Source organism: Xyrauchen texanus, chromosome 49, assembly GCF_025860055.1.
Source record: "Xyrauchen texanus isolate HMW12.3.18 chromosome 49, RBS_HiC_50CHRs, whole genome shotgun sequence".
In the NCBI taxonomy this organism is placed as follows: Eukaryota; Metazoa; Chordata; class Actinopteri; order Cypriniformes; family Catostomidae; genus Xyrauchen; species Xyrauchen texanus.
Window position 1 is genome coordinate 17268582 of NC_068324.1, and position 20261 is coordinate 17288842.

At 42.6% G+C, this 20261-nt stretch overlaps 1 protein-coding gene across 3 annotated transcripts in view; it reads right to left on the bottom strand.

The window, feature by feature from the left end:
- The window catches only part of LOC127640187 (S phase cyclin A-associated protein in the endoplasmic reticulum-like), a 161765-nt gene that overhangs the window by 128617 nt on the left and 12887 nt on the right, over positions 1-20261 (bottom strand). For 2 of the 3 annotated variants that reach the window (XM_052122615.1, XM_052122614.1), the window contains exons 2-4: positions 16234-16351; positions 11873-11949; positions 10790-10987 (exon numbers count right to left, since the gene is read on the bottom strand). In XM_052122615.1, coding sequence (XP_051978575.1) covers positions 10790-10987; positions 11873-11949; positions 16234-16351 — 393 coding nt within the window. Of the gene's footprint in view, positions 1-10789; positions 10992-11872; positions 11950-16233; positions 16352-20261 lie in introns of those variants that run through there. The other variant, XM_052122616.1, reaches the window with a different exon arrangement.

The window sequence follows — 20261 nt, forward strand, 5'->3', positions numbered from 1 at the left end:
CAGGCGTGTGTGTGATTGATGGATGGTAATAGGGGAGTGGCAATCGAGAGGAAAGGTGCTTTTAGTTAATAGAGGAGTCAGGCACAATAAAAGATGTGTCCAGAAGTAGGCCTGTTGATTAGGGCTAGTTAACACACCAGGGCATGGAGGACGTTACTGAATGAAGCTTGGTTGCAAGGAAGAGCACAGTTAAGTGCTAAAAAATGTCCTGCCATAATTAGCACATTAACAGCAAGCCGTTATGTGCTAAACAATATCCTGACATATTTAGCACACTTGCAGTGAAAATGCAAATTCATTTACACATTTAGTCTAATTCTCTGCTGAAAAGAAAACAGCTAAAGCCTAAGCTGGCTAGCTGGTCTCCCAGTCCTGTCAGGCTGGTTTGTTGGCTGGTTTACGAGGGGTTTCGGGCACTTTTAAGCTGGCTGGGCAAGGAGACCAGCAAGCCTCACAGTTAAACAAGCTAGGGACCATCTTAAACCACCTAAAACTAACTACCAACCTTAGGCTGGTTTAAGACTGTTTTTTCTTCAGCAGTGTAAAAACAATGCAGCACATTTAAGGCCTTTCCCACTGCAGGGACTAAAACCCGTTTTAGGTACTTTTCCAAGGTTCTAGTACATTACGTAAAATATTCGCACCTGAGGAACTATATAGATCCTTGTACCTGTTGTAAGGGACATTTTTAGCTCTTGCTCTGGAGTAAGTAATTTTGGGTTGTAGAGGGACTGTGGGAGGTGCTGTAGCCTGTTATTGGTCAAAAAACCTATGATGCAAAAAGCATTGAGAAACTTGGAGGTGGCACCATTTGTAAACAAACTTTTAGCTGCTAGCCTGCTAGCCTGACTCCTCTATTTTAGTTAATAGAGGAGTCAGGCACAATAAAAGATGTGTCCAGAAGTAGGCCTGTTGATTAGGGCTAGTTAACACACCACAGCCTTCGAAGAAAATTTGTCTCTATTTTCTTCGAAGGCTGAGGAAAGCACATCTCCCAACCCCCATCCTCACTACATTCTATAGAGGGACTATTGAGAGCATCCTGAGCAGCTGCATCACTGCCTGGTTTGGGACTTGCACCGTTTTGGACCGCAAAGCCCTGCAGAGGATAGTGAGGACAGCTGAGAAGATCATTGGGGTCTCTCTTCCCTCCATCAAAGACATTTACAAAAAACACTGTATCCATAAAGCAACCAGCATTGTGGACGACCCCACACACCCCTCACACAAACTCTTTACCCTCCTCCCGTCTGGCAAGAGGTACCGAAGCATTCGGGCCCTCACGGCCAGACTGTGTAACAGCTTCTTCCCCCAAGCCATCAGACTTCTCAATACTCAGAGACTGGTTTGACACACACGTGTCCTGAGTTGCACTTTAATAACTGTCACTTTATAACTGTCTGCTACCTCAATAACTGCTATGTGCATAGAACATTATCTCATAGTATGTTATGTTTACATTTTTAGAAACTGTCATCTTTTTGCACTACTGAGTACTGGTCGGCGCTGCACTGTCTATTGTCCTGTTCATTGTCAGTAATTTGTTGTACTGTCCAGTACTTTTTGCACATGTTTGCACGTGCACTTTATATAGGTATATATAGGTAGTTTATATAGGTATTTTATTTCGTTGTGTAGTCTCATGTGGTCCTATGTTGGTCCTGTGTTGTTTTTATGTAGCACCATGGTCCTGGAGGAACGTTGTCTCGTTTTGCTGTGTACTGTACTAACTGTATATGGTTGAAACGACAATAAAAACCACTTGACTTGACTTGACTTGACTGCTACACAGATGATTACACAAATTGTACAATGCCCTTAACAGAAATAACTTGACACCAACAAAGTATCCAAAGAGGACCACCCATTTCACATATGTGTGACTTCATCGGGAGACATGATTTGAGTTTTCATCGCATCTGTACTGCTTGCACCGTGACAATAAAAAAATAAAAAGTGATTTCTGGATCACTGCATCAATTTTCCTGGGATAATGATCATAACTAAGCTGTTTATCAAGAGTGGGTTATTGAACATTATTATTATCGAATAAACAGTCATGAAATCTAGATTACACGAGGGAAGTATTGTGTGCCTGTTACTGTCAACAAGTGGCTATTTAATTACCTTAATTAATGTTGAGTCATAAAAACAATTATTGTGAAAATTTGTATTGATAAATAGAGATATAGCGCATTTTCAACATGTTGTCCATGGAGTTCAGCATGCTGCGACATAGTCTGACCGCAGCATCTCTTCTCTCACTCAGGCAGTAAAACGGCTCAAGCGGCCAGTAAACTGTAAACTTGCATACACAAGTTGCATCCGAAAAAAAGAAATTGCTACCTTCAGAGGCTGTATAAGAAGGTAGGCTGAAATAATGTGCTTTTTGAACTGCCCAGAGACCAGTTTTCTTAAGAGTTCCATTCATCGTTGAATTTGTTTTTATTGAGTCGCACATGCAATGATGTCAGAAATAAAACTACGGGTGCTACTTCTGAGTGTGAATGCAAGAGGGGAAAAGTCTACACGTGTGTCCCATTCCTCTTGAGAGTTCTTATCTAGAAAGTTACTAAGGCAAAAGTACCGGGACTGTAGGTGGTAAAAGGGCATTTTTTCTCACCTGCTGGAGGTGTTTAAGTTGGTCTCCCTGCATGGCCAAACTGGTCTTCAGCTGGTCTATCTGATATCTAGCCGTAGCAAGGTGGTGTTTAGCGGCCAATTGGACCACAAATAGATTTTTTTCCCCCAGCAGGATCTAAAGCTTTCTAATTTAAAACACCTGATAGGACAACTCATCTTACAATTTTAATTGACACTCAATGGAACGTCACTAAGTCAAATGGTACATTGAATGACTCTTCATGACCAGTAAACATTCTAAAACATTTTTTCACCTTAATTCCTAACACCCAGAGACACACATACACACAAGTAAAAGGAGAGATCTTGTCTCCTCAATGGGCTGATGATAAATCAGGCCTCAGACGAGGGAGCGCTTGATAGGAACAAATTAGTCCTCTGAGCTCTGGGTTAAAGATGTGGGCGGTCCTTGAATAAGAGGATAAATCAAGCAGAAAGACCAATCAAGTGTCACAGAGCAGCCAGTACCAGCTGAGGATACACAATCAGATGCAATTTTCAGAATACCATACTACATTCTACTCTTACTATTTCCGCAATATATACTGTAGCTACAGCTGAAACAGTAAACGGTAACAGTACAGATTTCAAATAGTTTATTTTTGTTATATGAAGGTCTCATTAAAACAAACTTTTTATGATGCCTTCATTTATTGTTTGGTACATTTCAAATGCTTTATGTACAAATTTTACAGTTTTTGCTCTTGGCCCAGACACAGACTTTCCATTTTTAACTATAAAAATACAAATTATTAAAGGTTTAAAACTATGACAATAATAATGATGATTTTCCCACAGTTGTGGCATCATTTCCACCACACTAACAATTTTGACCCTACATTTTTTTTTTTCTTCAAACAAAAGATTTTTGCATCAGTAAAGAGCTTGCTGGGGATGAAATATGAGACAATGTTATGACAAGCGACAAGAATTATTTTTGTTGGCCTTCATTTCCAATCAAGCTGTAATTTTGCCAAATTACACAAATGTGTAAAAAGAAAGAAACAAAAAAAATAGTGTGTGTATTTAGGATAAATAAAATGATAGCTTTGAAATTAGCCATGGCAAGACAAAGGATTAAATTGGTTTTTTTTTTTTAAACTCAATACAATGACTCTTCTAAACACACCAGAAAATTAGAGATATGCTGAAAATTACACTGTAAATGGTAATTTCCATGACTTTCAGAGCAAAACTAAAATTTACAACACTGACAAATCTCCTGAGACTAGGGCTAGGAAATGTAATGCTTTAATTTCTGCAATTAATATATTTTTTTTAATTTTTAACACAAATTAATGCAATATATGTTTTTTTTACTTCCTGAAACTTCACGCGATAGGAGAAAGATGTCCCGAGTTGTTGCTGGCCTTACAGGCTCCATATGATTAGGGTGGGGGCGGGGTTAGGGCATCTGCTGCCTGCCAGGAACAAACCCAGTGACTTTTGTACAATGGGCGAAACTTCACCGAAGTTTTTACCATTTTCTGTGGCTAACGTTGGCAAATATACATTTTCAGAGGTACTCGCTCAACTCAACTGCAAATCCTCGCACAGAAACTGATTCTGTAAAGCATTGCATGCTTATTCATTGTGCAAGACACGACGCATGATAAACACAGGAATGAATGTACTGTACGGAGAATGAAGAAACCCCCGCAAAAAAAGAGTGCAGACCGATGGGGCGCTAGTATTTTTACATGTACATACTTAATAATTCACAATAAATGACTAACCAATTTGTTGCAAAATATAATGTAAATATATTTATGATGATTTTTCTTTTAAGGCAGATGCTAATTGAACCCCAGTGCAAATAGTTTCTGAATAAAATTGCACCAATATTTAAATACTAACATCCAGGATGGGCATCACTGCAGTGTGTTTGTGTTTATTTAGAGTCCCACAGACACACTACATTAGTCCCTACCCCTAAATTTAATCTTACCTTAGAAAAAATAACCTTGGTTTTTCCTACAGTAACCATGGTTTCACGCGGAAACTATTGCGATCAACAGAACCCACATCTGGATCAAACCCTTATCTGCACCCCTCGACATTCAATGTGACCAAATCACTGCGAAGAAATCAACATTTATATTTTTATGTATTATTTTTAGTATTAAAGGGAATAGTAAGAGTGGAAACAGGAAATCAGATGGTAAAAAGAGTGGGGGGAAAACACAGATTCGAACCGCGGTCGCCAGGACAACACTACACATTCACACACTGTCTTTACACCCCACGGCACTGCAGCGACATCATTGGTTAGTTTGTGGCATATTTCTGTGGTCCCACCTTGCTATTAGTTTGCAAATAGTTTCCCTGTGTGGCAGATACCATTTACACTGGGGTGCAAAGGGATACTCAGTTTTTTTTTATTTGTTGTAACATCTAGTATCTCACAAATGTGAGTACACCCCTCACATTTTTGTAAATATTGATTATATATTTTCATGTGAAAACACTGAAGAAATGACACTTTGCTACAATGTAAAGTATTGAGTGTTCAGGTTGTATAACAGTTAGGGCTGGGATAAACGATTATTTTTTAAACGATTAATCTAGCGATTTATTTTTCCGATGCATCGATTAATCTAACGATTCATTTTTTTTTTCAGTCCGATTCGATTTCGATTCAATTAATCGACTTATGACAACACCGGTAATACCGGTTTCATTGGGGGTGGGGGTGTATAAAATGTTAAAAAAAAAAACATTTGCCGGGAGTTTGATTGACTGGCGATCTGATCAATCAATCATAATACGCCATTTTTGTCCGACAAAGTAGTCAGGAGAGAGAAGATTAACGTCGGTGGATTTGAATTTGAATAATGGATTGTAGGCTACTGTACTGACATCTATCCGCGGTTAAAACAACAGTCCTTCTGATGTAGGCTACATTCATGTTTAGCCTATTTGATGCTATAAATTAACCAAGGAAAAGATGATCGGTTCACGAGCAGCTTTAACTGAGGCAATCTGTCACGACACATTAAAGAGCCACAAAATAGTACGCCTATTTATGGTTTAATTTTCTTTGACTGACCAAATTTGAAAGTTGAGACTTTATTAAATTTTACCTGCTTGGTCCTGTCTGTCAGCGCGTTGTCAGTGTCCTCTATGTATTTTTCACGACATTCATAGCTATAAGTGCATTATTAATAGCTATAAGCGAAAACTTTAGGTGTCGACAACGTATTATAGCCTACTCCAACATCGAGTGCAAAGTGGGGAGTTGAAAAAAAACTTACAGTGCTCTGTCATCTGCAGCTGCAACCGGATGGCGCCTCTTCAGATGCTGGCATAAGACGACATATCACGGAATTGTTTCCTTTTAAATTAAAGAATTCCCATACTTTAGAGGAACGAGTGAATGCCGCCTTGCACTTCTGATAGTCTGAGGAGCCACTCGTATTGCTACTACTCGCCGGCGCCGCCATCTTTGTTTTGGGTCCGACGAATCGGCGCGCATATTTTGCGTCGACGTATTTTTTGCGTCAACGTCATCGACGCGTTGTCGCAGCCCTAATAACAGTGTAAATTTGCTGTCCCTCAAAATAACTCAACACACAGCCATTAATGTCGAAACCGCTGGCAACAAAAGTGAGTACACCCCTAAGTGAAAATGTCCAAATTGGGCCTAAAATGTCAATATTTTGTGTGGCCACCATTATTTTCCAGCACTGCTTTAACACTCTTGGGCATGGAGTTCACCAGAGCTTCACAGGTTGCCACTGGAGTCCTCTTCCACTCCTCCATGACGACATCAAAGAGCTGGTGGATGTTAGAGAGCTTGTGCTCCTCCACCTTCCGTTTGAGGATGCCCCACAGATGCTCAATAGGGTTTAGGTCTGGAGACATGCTTGGCCAGTCCATCACCTTCACCCTCAGCTTCTTTAGCAAGGTAGTGTTTGTCTTGGAAGTGTGTTTGGGGTCGTTATCATGCTGGAATACTGCCCTGCGGCCCAGTCTCCGAAGGGAGGGGATCATGCTCTGCTTCAGTATGTCACAGTACATGTTGGTATTCATGGTTCTCTCAATGAACTGTAGCTCCCCAGTCATGCAGCCCCAGACCATGACACTCCCACCACCATGCTTGACTGTAGGCAAGACACACTTGTCTTTGTACTCCTCACCTGGTTTCCGCCACACGCTTGACACCATCTGAACCAAATAAGTTCCTTCTGGGACAACAGCCATGCAGACCAATTTGATGCAGTGTGCGGCGTATGGTCTGAGCACTGACAGGCTGACCCCCCCACCCCTTCAACCTCTGCAGCAATGCTGGCAGCACTCAGACAAAAGACAACCTCTGGATATGATGCTGAGCAAGTGCACTCAACTTCTTTGGTCGACCATGGTGAGGCCTGTTCTGAGTGGAACCTGTCCTGTTAAACCACTGTATGGTCTTGGCCACCGTGCTGCAGCTCAGTGTCAGGGTCTTGGCAAACTTCTTATAGCCTAGGCCATCTTTATGTAGAGCAACAATTCTTTTTTTCAGATCCTTAGAGAGTTCTTTGCCATGAGGTGCCATGTTGAACTTCCAGTGACCAATTTGAGGGAGTGTGAGTGCGAGGACACCAAATTTAACACACCTGCTCCCCATTCACACCAGAGACCTTGTAACAATAATGAGTCACATGACACCAGGGAAGAAAAATGACTAATTGGGCCCAATTTGGACATTTTCACATAGGAGTGTACTCACTTTTGTTGCCAGCAGTTTAGACATTAATGGCTGTGTGTTGAGTTATTTTGAAGGGACAGCAAATTTACACTGTTATACAAGCTGTACATTCACTACTTTACATTGTAGCAAAGTGTCATTTCTTCAGTGTTGTCACATGAAAAGATATAATCAAATATTTACAAAAATGTGAGAAGTGTACCCACTTTTGTGAGATACTGTATATACACACACACACACACACACACACACACAAATCAGCCACAACATTAAAACCATCAGCCTAATATTGTGTTTATGATTAAATTACTACTAGAGCACAAAATTATTTACCAGAGCACAAAGTTCTTCATAGATCTAGCCTCTTAAAAAATTCTTATGGGGGAGCATGCCCCCAGACCCCCCTAGAGGATCCGAGGTCCACCCACCACAGTCTCACAAAATCCTGTAGGAAACACTGGAATGTTATTCTGAGATGCGGTTTTGGCGGCACGAAGGAGATATTCACAATATTAGGCAGGTGGTTTTAATGTTGTGGCTGATCGGTGTGTGTGTGTGATATAAATATATTGTGAGAGAGAGAGAGAGTGTAAAAATGTTTTAACAATACTTTATTTTCTATAAACTCACAGTGCTAAAAGTGTCCAACGTTGAAGAAATATCTAAATATGAAATCAGAATTGACCCCATGAACTTTCTTAATAAATATTTTTTTGTGAAAAATATATCTGTGAGAGGAATTTAAAAAAAAAAAGAAATAAAATGTTTGTTTCCAATAAACTTTCATCAAAATATTACTTTCCATGATTTTTACATTACTGCTGATGTAACCAAGGCCATGTATGCAGGGGAAAGTATTCTCCAATAATATCAAAGTCTACATTTCAAGATCCAATGAAATCCCAATGAATAATATAAAGTCATACAAAAGTCTACATAAAGTCTACATTATTTTCCATCATTTCACACAGAAATGTCACATTATGAAAGTTAAGTTTCATGTTGTCCAACTTAATCCAAATTAATTGAATAACAAAATCTAATTAATTTATGTTAATTCTTCAATTATGTGTGTAGTTGATTTATTTCTATGGGTACTGAAACCTGTTCGGTCACATTCCTTGTGTGTGTATGACCTGTGACAATTTAGTCAGATTGGTTGCCATGTACCATAAAAAACACAAGCGAAAGCCTTAAAGTGCTGAATCTCAGACTCACATACATTCAAACATATATACTGCACTCAAAATGGTGTGCTTGACTGAAGGTTGTGTGAATGTGTGTGTGTTTGGTCGATGGGCACCCAGCACTGGTCTTACACAGCTCCAGGGGACATTTTCCAACTGCAGGCCTGCAGTCTCTCATTATACAGTCCCCTACTGTCAGATAGCAGTGAGCTAAAGATCTCTACCAGAGCAGGGACACATACACTACATTCAAACGAAAGGCCAGGGAGTGTGAACACACCCGCCAGACATGGCAACACCACGGCCAAATGTCTTCCGCACATTCGCACATTCTGACTGTCAACATGGTAACCACGAGAGGCTCTGTTAGCTAGCCATGATCGGTTGGCCAAACCATGCTAAGCATAATTCTAGATTACACGCCAATTGATACATCAGAGCCAGTAGTGTCAAGCGCAAACCAAGAGCCCAAATACAGCCCGGCGCCATACCTGCCAGGGAAAACACAGTGAGTGCCCCGAGATGGGCCGTGCCAACCCAAGCTAACGTAGTTCAAACAAATGTTTTCTGGCACGGATCCAAAGACCAAACCGGACCGAAGAACACAGTTGATCGATTGTTGAAGTGACAAATGTTTATTACGATTGTTGCGTGCTGAGAGGGCATTGGTCATAAGGCTTGATTGTGGAACATGTTTTGCAATCAGCTTTTTGCTTTCACTAAAACTAAACAAAGAACCTGGGGTGGAAAATGTGTTTTGAGGTGTCACATAGACCTTGCATCCCGAGCCCTTCTGAGTGTACGCACACACTGCAAAGGTGGGGTCCTTTGTTTACACACTGTCATCCATCTCCACTCCCTCCAGAAAGACCCTAGAGAGGAGCAGTGATAATTCTCTCACCAAAACCCTCTCTGACACAAACCAGAAAACAAAAGGAATGCGAGGAGGCACAACAGATTTGTAACTCTTTATTCCCTCTAGTGGTCAGAGCGAGCAATAAAGCCCCCACCTATGGTCTGAGGTAAGGAATTCCCATTGAAGCAGCTTTGCAAGAGATTCTGTCCATTGGAATTGTAAAACATGACCTCAGATCTTGCCACGGTCACTCTTCTCTGAGCTACTTGATCAGGGTTCTCAGACTTTTTTACCGTTGTATTTCCACAGGATTTCAATTAACCTCCTAGTTGTTTAGGATTACCGGTGAATAGTTTTTAGAAATTATAAAAAATAAGATCGCTAATTAATCGTTCTAATTTGAGAATTGGTTTGAACTAGCCAGAGGGGAACTGGCTCCCCCAGCGGAGTCTGGTTTCTCCCAAGGTTTTTGTCCCTCTTCAGACATTACAGCAGGATTTTCTGTAAAGTTGCTTTGTGTTTTAAGCGCTACAATAATAAAAATGACTATAAAACAAGGCATAACTACAAAAATGTATATTTATCGGCATGAAAATGTCCATGATTTTTGCATTCTATTACTAAATGAAAGGAATATTCCAGGTTCGATGATCACCACAATTATTTCAAATCATCACTCATTTCCTTAAAAGAAAAAAGAAAACAGACAGTAAGGCAATGAAAGTTATTGGGGCCAGTCCGTTCAAATACACACTGTTTCAAAAGTACAGCCAATGTAAAAATTATGTGCAATGAAATGATTATAGTGTGACAAATCAGGTATTTACCAGATAACTGGATTTACCTGTAATATTGGATATATGGAACTTAAAATCCTATTAACACATATAATGATTTATGTCTTTTTAAACAGTGAGTGCTTTAATATTTATGGACAGCCCCCATTCACTTCCATTGTAACTGCCTCACTGTAACCCAGATTATTTTTATTTATTTATTTTTTTGCGGGAGGAGTCAAAATGTTTTTTTGTACAAGTCAACATTACACCACAAATTTTTCCAATTCACCTTAACTTGCATTGACCCTGGAAGATTCCTAATATTATTTCCATGACTTTTCCAGGTCAAAAAAGTTTAAAAAATGTAATTCAAATCACAGTTTCAAACTCTCTTCACTATCTATCAAACGAGGGCTTAAAAGACCATAAATAAATTGAATAATCAGTAAAAATATAATTCAGAAAAGAAAGCTGATAGAATTTCCTCACATTCAACATTTCTTTGTCAACAAATCTTATGCTACATGCCCAGATTACACACACAAAAAAAATACATTTATTTATTTATTAGTAAAATTGAAATTAATTATGATAGGCCTATGTGTGATAGAAGGAAAGGGGTGTCAAATCGTACCCTACACTCCACCACACTCTGGTCTGATTCGCAGGTCACGTAAATCTCGTCCACTGCCCTCCGCAGGTTATCGAACAGGAAGGCCCAGTATCGCGCTCTGAGGTCCACCTTCCGTGGCTGTCTGGTTTTGGTGGGGCTCTTCTCAACTCCTTTGTCCAGTATCAACCCAGGTGTGATTTTGCAGTCCAGTGCTGTGTTCTGTTAAGAGCAGACAAGGACTAAGTCTATGTTAAACTGTTAAAATTGAACATCTGATCATTTTGTGAACATTGATCAAAGTTTTTTTTATCTGCAAAGTGGAAATTAGGATACCAGTATTAAAAGGTCTCTGGCGCCCCCTATTGTCTGTCATAAGAAACAGCTTTTTAAAAAAAGACATTTACTAGTTTCCTCACAGGTTAAACTACCACCTCTTTCAGCATCTATGAAGATGAAGCTCATTGAGAGCAGTAGTTTGTATATTTGTTTTACTAGCCACGATAAAAAAATTATATGCACACTTCCAGTCAATAGTTTGTAAACACTAATTATTCATAATTACTATTTTCCTAATTTTTGAATGACAGTTAACTCATTAAAAAAGTAAAATGACAGAAGTATAGGAATTATGTTGTGACTAAAAAAAAACACAAAAATTATTTTTATTAGCTTAAGCTTTTGTGTTCAGCATAAACATTGGATATGGATTTGGAGTGACAAGAGCATTAGTAGCATACAGCACTATGTCAGAATTGACATTTTATGTAAGCATAAGCCTTTAGATCAAAAGATTTGAAAGATTTTGAGAAAAATAAATTCAGTCACATGTGTTCAAAGTTTTGACGGGTACAGTACTGGTATACAGTATTTTCTGACCTGGTCTGAACTCATTGTTTATCAAGCCAGAAAAATACTTTCCTTTCTGGCACACAAATGCAAATTAAGGATTTGTGGATACAAAATGAGACAACCGATTGCTCACTTATAATTCTCATTCTGTGTCCCTGTCCTCAAGATTGTTAAAGTACATGACAGTTAGACACAAGAACGAATAACTATACTGCCATGACAGCTTATTTCTTTTAACAATTGAAGGATTCCCACCTGTTTTTTGTTCCGGTGGAGCCCTGCGTTGATTCGCTGATGTCTTGCGTTGCTGTTAGGGTGATTCTTGGATTTACCTGCATGTGAGAGTCGAAACAAGATTGCAGTAAAAAGACAGATTAAACCAACTCATTCTATCTTAAAAGAAAATTTCACTTAAAAGTGAAAATTGTGTCATTATCCTCACCCTTATGTTGTTCCAAACCCATATGACTTCCTTCTGTGGAACACAAAATGTTAAGCAATGTAAGTCTCAGGCACTATTCACTTTCATAGTATCATTTTTCGACTCAATGAACGTGAATGTGATGGAGACGAATATTCTGCCTAACATCTCCTTTTGTGAACCAGAAAAGAAAAATAGCCATACAGGTTTGGAATGACATAAGATTTCAGAATTTCCATTTTTGGGTGAACTATCCTATTAATTTTATCTAACTATCACACCGCGATATCAAGATTAGGTGAGTGGCATAATACCACATGACAGTGGACTATTGAGATTGCTAAATTGATTTGCTTCAATTAATAATCTAGGTTCAATGCATGTTAAGCATAAACAAAAGCATTAGTGAAAATGTTGATTAATACAAAAACGTCTAGGTTACTGTTGTAACCTCCGTTCCCTGATGGAGGGAACGAGATGTTGTGTTGAAGAAGCAACACTAGAGGTCTCTCTTGAGAGCCTTGTGCATATCTGAACTTGAGAAAAGGCCAATGAGAAATTGGCAGACAGAATTTGCATGTACTGCCCCCGGACATATGGGTATAAAGGGAGGGAAATGCGTCTGTCCATTCAGGATTTTGTCAGAGGAGCCGAGAATGAGGTTCGGCCGTAACAGTGGCTCGGTTCAGCGACGTGGCTGGGAGGACACAAAGTCTCGTTCCCTCCATCAGGGAACGGAGGTTACAAAAGTAACCTAGATGTACCCCGACTGTCGCTCACTTCGACATTGTGTTGAAGAAGTGACACTAGGGGTCCATATTTAAATCACGCCATGCACTGAACCGTGTAGGCAGTTGCTTGCCAAAGCGACAGGTTGTGTCAGACTGCACGTACCCTTCCCCAACACCCAATAAAATCACACGCATCGGGGAAGGCGTTCTTTCCCAATTCCTATTCTTTCAGGGGGGAAAGACCCTGTGGAGACCACACCTGCCCAGGCTGGGGGAGGTAAAGAGTAGTGAAATACATCACATTGGATTCCAGGTCGCATGTGGAAAATGGCGCGGTGGTAGATCCTACCTTATTGGGAAGGAGGAGTTCTACAAACAAGGCGACCGGGGGGGAGGGGGGATGGGGGGGGGCAGCGGGGACTGCCCAAGGGAGACGCGGGTCCGATTGCAAGGGGACTGTACCGCAGAAAATACACACAGGGGGACAAGTCCACAAGGGGGCCTGTGGAGCACCTATTCCAGTACAGAGTAGTTTGAGTACTCATAGTGGGTCTGGTGGGGGAATTCCTCCACTGAATTCACGAACCAGAGGGCTAGGGAGGAGTCATCCAGGGAGCAGAGTTAGTGGGATCTCCTGGGATAAGAGTGTACGATATTACCTCAGTGAAGGGAAAAGGTGCTAGGTGCAAGCGGTACACACGGTCAGTTGTTACCGCGTTACCGAGTTCTACCGGCTTGGACCTGAGAGAACACGTGATGAAACCGACTCAAACCAGAGATTGTAAAATCTCGTAAAGGTATTGGGTGTTGCCAAACCTGCTGCTTGCATATGTCTGCTAGGGAGGTGCCTTTGGCCAGTGCCCACGAGGATGCCACACTTCTCGTCGAGTAGTGTGTGATAGACAACCAGGTGTGAGAGGCCAATGCTATGGCGTCAACCACCCAGTGGGAAAGCCTCTGTTTGGAGACAGCCTTCCCTTTCCGCTGTCCACCAAAACAGACAAAGAGCTGCTCAAAACGTCTAAAGCTTTGCGTGCATTCCACATAAGTGTGCAGGGCACGTACTGGACACAGCAACAAAGGTGCTGGGTCTGCCTCCTCCCGGGGCAGCAGCTTGCAGGTGCACTACCTGGTCTCTGAAGGGAGTCGTAGGAACCTTGGGCACTTAGCCTGGTCGCGGTCTTATGATGACGTGAGTGTCTGCCGGACCAAACTCCAGGCAGGTGTCGCTGACAGAGAACGCTTGCAGGTCATCGACCATCTTGATGGAAGCGAGCGCGATCAGGAGGACCGTCTTCAAGGAGAGGGCTTTGAGCTCAACTGATTCTAGTGGCTCGAAGGGGGATCTCTGAAGGCCTGATAGGACCACTGAGAGATCCCAGGAGGGGAACAGGTTTGGCCGAGGAGGGTTCAACCTCCAGGCGCCTCTCAGGAACCTGATAATCAAGTCGTGCATACCCAAAGACTTGCCATCTACTGCGTCGTGGTGGGCCGCAATAGTGGCAACATACACCTTCAAGGTGGAGGGGGACAGCCTCCCCTCCAACCTCTCCTGCCGAAATGAGAGCATTGACCCGACTGCGCACCTCTGTGGGTCTTCAGACAGAGAAGAACACCAATTCCTGGTAGAGGGAACTCTGGCTTGGTTGATCGTGTCTACGATGGCAGGTGGTAGGCCGAGCAATGACATACTGTTTTGCAAACATTCAGACACCGGCCACACTGCTGAGGGAGGCGTTTAGAGAAGCATCAAAATATCAAGACTACATGTAAAACATCAATTGTAAAATTAAAATGTGTGATCAATGACTTCATGCCTCATTCTATGAGTAGAAATCACATGAGATCAGTAAAAGAAGCTGTTTTAACCACTCAATAATGATTTGAGGTGATAAATATTCAGTAAATGTGTAATTTGTAATGTTTACATTCTGCAATCATGGCGATAATGTGCTAACATGCTAGACGCAGCCATAATATATGACGATTACACTCTGTTATTGTCATTTTTGATGGCACTGATACTTCAGCAAAGATGGGTGTATAAAAGAGTGTTAATGTATAGAATACAGACAAAAGAATGATGATAAGAGAGGCTTAGCTTACTTTGGGCAAATGGGTGTATGGCTTTTGGCTGCAGACCGCACGAGTGAAGCAGCATATCAAACAACAGAGTGAGTAGTCACTTAAGCTGCGTACACACTGCCAGCGACATCGCGCAAGACAGCGACACCATCCCATTCATTTTCAATGAGAGCACAGCGACTTCCGGTGACACGAGTTGTCGCGACCATTGGCGACTAGATGTGGGCGTGTCCAGCGACTCGACAAAGTTGAGACAAGTTCAACTTTATTCAAATGAAGAGCGACTTACGGAAGCGACAGCCAATAGGAGAGAAGACGGAAGAGCTCACGTGATCCTTCTCTCTCTCTCTCAGCTCCTGCAGTAACGGAAAGATGGATGAAAGGCTAATTCTTGCTGTTAGCAATTTTCCAGTGCTCTATGATATGTCTCTTCCCACGTACAAGGCCATTTTTAAGAAAAATACTGCGTGGAAATGTGTATCTGAGATCGCGGTGATTCCAAGTAGGTTTAAATAATCAAATAGTCTGTAAAATGAACTATTAAATTATTTGTTTTGAAGATGTGTTACATGTATGACAACAAACAAAACCATATAAATTATCAGATATTGTGAATAAAAGTACAGCAATGGAATGACATCCATGAATGTCATTTATAAACGTTGCTAGGCAACCAGTAGTGGGAACGCCCACTAGCGACTTCACCGCCAGCCACTGGCAACCTGCAGCAAAGTCGCTGGCAGTGTGTACGCAGCTTTAGAGTTTCTGAGAATATTTTATTCCTTTTGTAAAGACTAAAAGACATGACGTGTTCTTGGAAAATATGTCTATGTGAATGATCGTCCAGATGTATGTAAATTTGCACTAGATCACTAATAACTATCTTGCAAATATCTTGTTGCATGCCGGTGTGGTCATATTGACTGATCTTAACTGACTGAATGGGAATTAGCTGTCGGCCTCAAAGTAGGTGGAGCTCCAGGGCACACCTACTGATGATGTGGACCAATGGTAGAGAGAAGGTGTTTGGCAGCCAGTACAAAGTTTTTCAGAAAGTTTGAGCAGTTATGAACCAGCCAAACAAACTTAACACATTGTTTTAGCCAGATTGTGTTCTAAATGATGCACATTCGTTCTTTGATTTCATAGGAAGTATGCAGGGTCAAAATCCAAGATAGGGTTCTTTTGTATCTTCAGTCATATTGATCCCAATATTGATCCTGGTTTTCATTCATACAAAAAATAAATAAATAAATAAATAATATATATATATATATATATATATATATATATATATATATATATATATATATATATATATATATAATCTTTGCAAACATGATTAGAAGATGATTAGAACATGATTAGAGAACACTAACCCTCCTCCTCTTTGCTCTCCACCGGTACACTCCATGCGATGAGGTTCCGAGCTGCTCGGCCTTCCTCTGCAACAATCTTCCTCACCTTGTCATGGCTGTTGGAGCGCTGGAAAGAGGCCTATGGTTAAAAAAAAAAAAAAAAAAAACTCAATACGATGTATTACACAAATGTTATATAAAACTTTTGGCAGCATAAAGCATACTAGACTCATTTAGGTTATTTACCAGGGTTAATCTAGCAAACTTTTTTATATTTTAAATTTGTGTATATTTTGTATAAATTTATAACTTTATTCTTTGCATTTTATTACCCAGCGATTAATGAGAAATTGGACATAAAACTTTTTTTATTTTTTATTTATTGATCGTTTTAATTGAACTTAATTTCTTTACTCAAATGAAAGCTGCATATGGACACATTCTATGGCAAGGGATAAATACACAATTGTGCACTTTCACAAGGTCAAGTTACTCCATGAACCGCACACCTGGCTGGCTCGTTTGGAGCATTTGTTTCAGAACCTTGAGCATTTTCTCCATATAGGCAATTAGGCATACACTGGTGGCCAAAAGTTTGGAATAATGCACAGATTTTGGAAAGAAATTTGTACTTTAATTCACCAAAGTGGCATTTAACTGATCACAAAGTATAGTCAGGAATTACTGATGTAAAAAAAACAGCACCATCACTATTTTAAAAGTCATATTTTATCAAATCTAGACAGGCCTCATTTTCAGCAGCCATCACTCAAACACCTTATCCTTGAGTAATCATGCTAAATTGATCATTTGGTACTAGAAAATAACTTGCCATTATATCAAACACAGCTGAAAGATATTTGGTTTGTTAAATTAAGCTTAACATTGTTTTTGTGTTTCCACAGTATGCAATAGACTGGAATCTCTTAAGGTCAATATTAGGTAAAAATAGCAAAAAGAAACAGCTTTCACTAGAAACGTCTCGGTTACCTACGTAACCTCGGTTCTCTCTAGATGAGGGAACGAGTATTGCGTAAGCTAGCTTACGCTACAGGAAAGATTCATCTTTTCTGAGATATTGAGATATTTTCTGAGAAATTATCCTTAATTTTGTATCATTTGTCAACGCAGTGCAGCAACTGCAGACCTTGAGCGGGCTAGCTAGCGAGCTCATTGGTTGCTCTGCGGCAACTGCTGCAGCCTATAGACGTACTTGCGTGAACTCGCGCCCAATGAGAGGCGCCCGCGCGCTCACTGTCCCAAAGCCCGCCAGAATGGGCGTGGCTAGGGTGCATATAAGCACAGTTCGTAGGCTGGAACCCTGGTTTTCATTGAATGAAGCGAAAATCGCTCGTGGCGCGAGCACGGCCAGCTACGCAATACTCGTTCCCTCATCTAGAGAGAACCGAGGTTACGTAGGTAACCGAGACGTTCTCTTACGAGAGGTTCTCTGGTATTGCGTAAGCTAGCTTATGCTACGGGAACCCATTGTCAACGCCGTGCGTGCCAAGCATCCACTGCATGAGCCCCAGGGGGGTGGGGGGACCCGGGGGAGCCCTTGTGAGTGGGGAAATAATATTTGGCCGGCAAGAGTGCGGGTCAGTGTGTGTGTGATACATAAACACATAGTGGGAAGGGAAAAACAGAGCGGCGGTGCCGGTCTGTGTGGAATGTGTCCCATTAGTGCAGCTCACCAGGGGAGCTGTAGCGTATTAAACCGCTAGTAGTTTTGCCTGCAGAGCGGGCACTTCCAGATTGTAAAATCTGACAAAGGTGGAGGGGGAAGCCCAGCCCGCTGCCACACATATGTCCTGAATGGAAATCCCGCTGGACCATGCCCACGAGGAGGCCATGCCTCTGGTGGAGTGAGCCCTAATGCCTAACGGGCATGGCAGGTCTTTCGACGCGTACGCGGCAGCAATAGCGTCCACTATCCATCTAGACAGTGTCTGTTTCGAGGTGGCGAGACCCTTGGTGCGCCCTCCGAACGAAACGAAAAGCTGCTCAGCGCGTCTGAAAGAGGCGGAGCGCACAGTATACAATCTCAGTGCTCTAACTGGGCAAAGGAGATTTGTGTCGCGTTCGCTATCGGATGCTGGCAGAGCCGATAGGGAAATTATCTGTGCTCTGAAAGGAGTACCGATCACCTTGGGGACATAGCTGTGTCTAGGCTTTAAAATGACCTTGGAGTAACTTGGTCCAAACTCCATACACGCAGCGCTGACAGACAGCGCGTGAAGGTCTCCCACACGTTTAACTGATGACAGGGCAGTCAGAAAAACGGTTTTGAGTGAAAGGTATTTCAAATCCACGGATTCCAAGCGGTTCGAAAGGGGGGGCTTTCATAGCTTCGAGAACTACAGAAAGATCCCAGATAGGAACCGATGGGGGGCGCGGGGGGTTCATCCTTCTAGCTCCCCTGAGGAAGCGGATGACCAGCTCGTTTTTTCCCCATGACTGGCCATGCAGGGGTTCGGCGAACGCCGCGACGGCCGCCACGTACACTTTGAGCGTGGATGGGGATCTGCCCTTATCCAACAGCTCTTGTAAAAACACGAGCAGTGACGACACCCCACATGTCCGTGGGTCCAGGTCTCTGTCGGTGCACCATTTTGAACACCGACCATTTGGACGCATAGAGTCTTCTCGTGGAAGGGGCTCTAGCGTGTATGATAGTGTTCATTACTCCTTCTGGCAAAGCGACGGGTAGTCGTTGATCACCCACGCGTGCAGCGCTCAGCGCTCTGGGTGTGGATGCCAGATCGTGCCGCGAGCTTGAGAGAGGAGATCTGCTCTCACTGGGATGGGCCACGGGGCTGTCAGTGACAGCTGCGTAAGCTCCGGGAACCATGTCTGATTCTCCCAGCGCGGGGCTATGAGGAGCACCGAGTGACGCGTTTCCCTGATCCTCTGCATTACCTGTGGCAATAGCGAGACGGGAGGGAAGGCGTAAAGCGGGCGGTTGGGCCAGTCCTGGGCCAGCGCGTCCTCGCTTTTCGAGAAAAATACTGGGCAGTGAGAGTTCTCTTCTGACGCGAAGAGGTCTATCTCTGCTCTGCCGAATATTTGCCATAATTTCTGGACTGTTTGAGCATGCAGGGACCATTCCCCTGGGGGAACATTGTCTCTGGACAGTCTGTCTGGGCCGTCGTTCAGGTGGCCTGGCACGTGCGTCGCCCTCAGCGAGCGCAGGTGGCCCTGGGACCAACTTAGTATGCGTTTTGTCAGATGGAAGAGGTTCCTGAATCTGACACCGCCCTGACGGTTTAGATAGGATACCACAGATCTGTTGTCCGAACGGACCAGGACGTGGTGACCCTGAATGACCGGGAGGAAGCGCACGAGCGCGTACTCGACCGCTATCATTTCCAGACAATTTATGTGAAGGAGCTTTTCCTGAACTGACCATAGGCCGAAAACCGGCGAGCCCTCGCAGACCGCGCCCCAACCCGTGTTGGACGCGTCTGTCGAGATGACTTTTCGGCGAGATACAGCTCCCATCGTCACTCCCCGCTGATACCATTCGGCCACCGTCCAAGGCTGCAGAGCTGATATACAAGTCTGAGTCACTCTGATCGGCTGGCGGCCTGTGGCCCACGCCCGGCGAGACGCGCGGGTGTTTAGCCAATGCTGAAGCGGGCGCATGCACAGTAAACCCAGCTGAAGTACTGCTGCGGCTGAGGCCATGTAACCTAACACTCTCTGAAATTTTTTCAGAGGCGTGAGGCTGTTCATCTGAAGAGACGCGGCTAGTCGCGCGCCGTGTAGATAAGCGAGCCGTCATTGCCACAGAGTCTAGTTCTATTCCAAGGAAGGAAATTGCCTGATTGGGCTGTAGTGAGCTCTTGGTCCAATTGACTGCAAGACCCAGACTGTTCAGATGACTGAGGCGAACTGTCCTGTGAGACAGAAGCTCCGTATGTGACTGTGCCAAAATCAGCCAATCGTCCAAATAGTTCAGAATTCGCAAGCCCTGACTCCGCAGGGGTGCGAGCGCCGCATCTATGCGCTTCGTGAAAGTACGGGGTGCTAAGGACAGGCCGAATGGA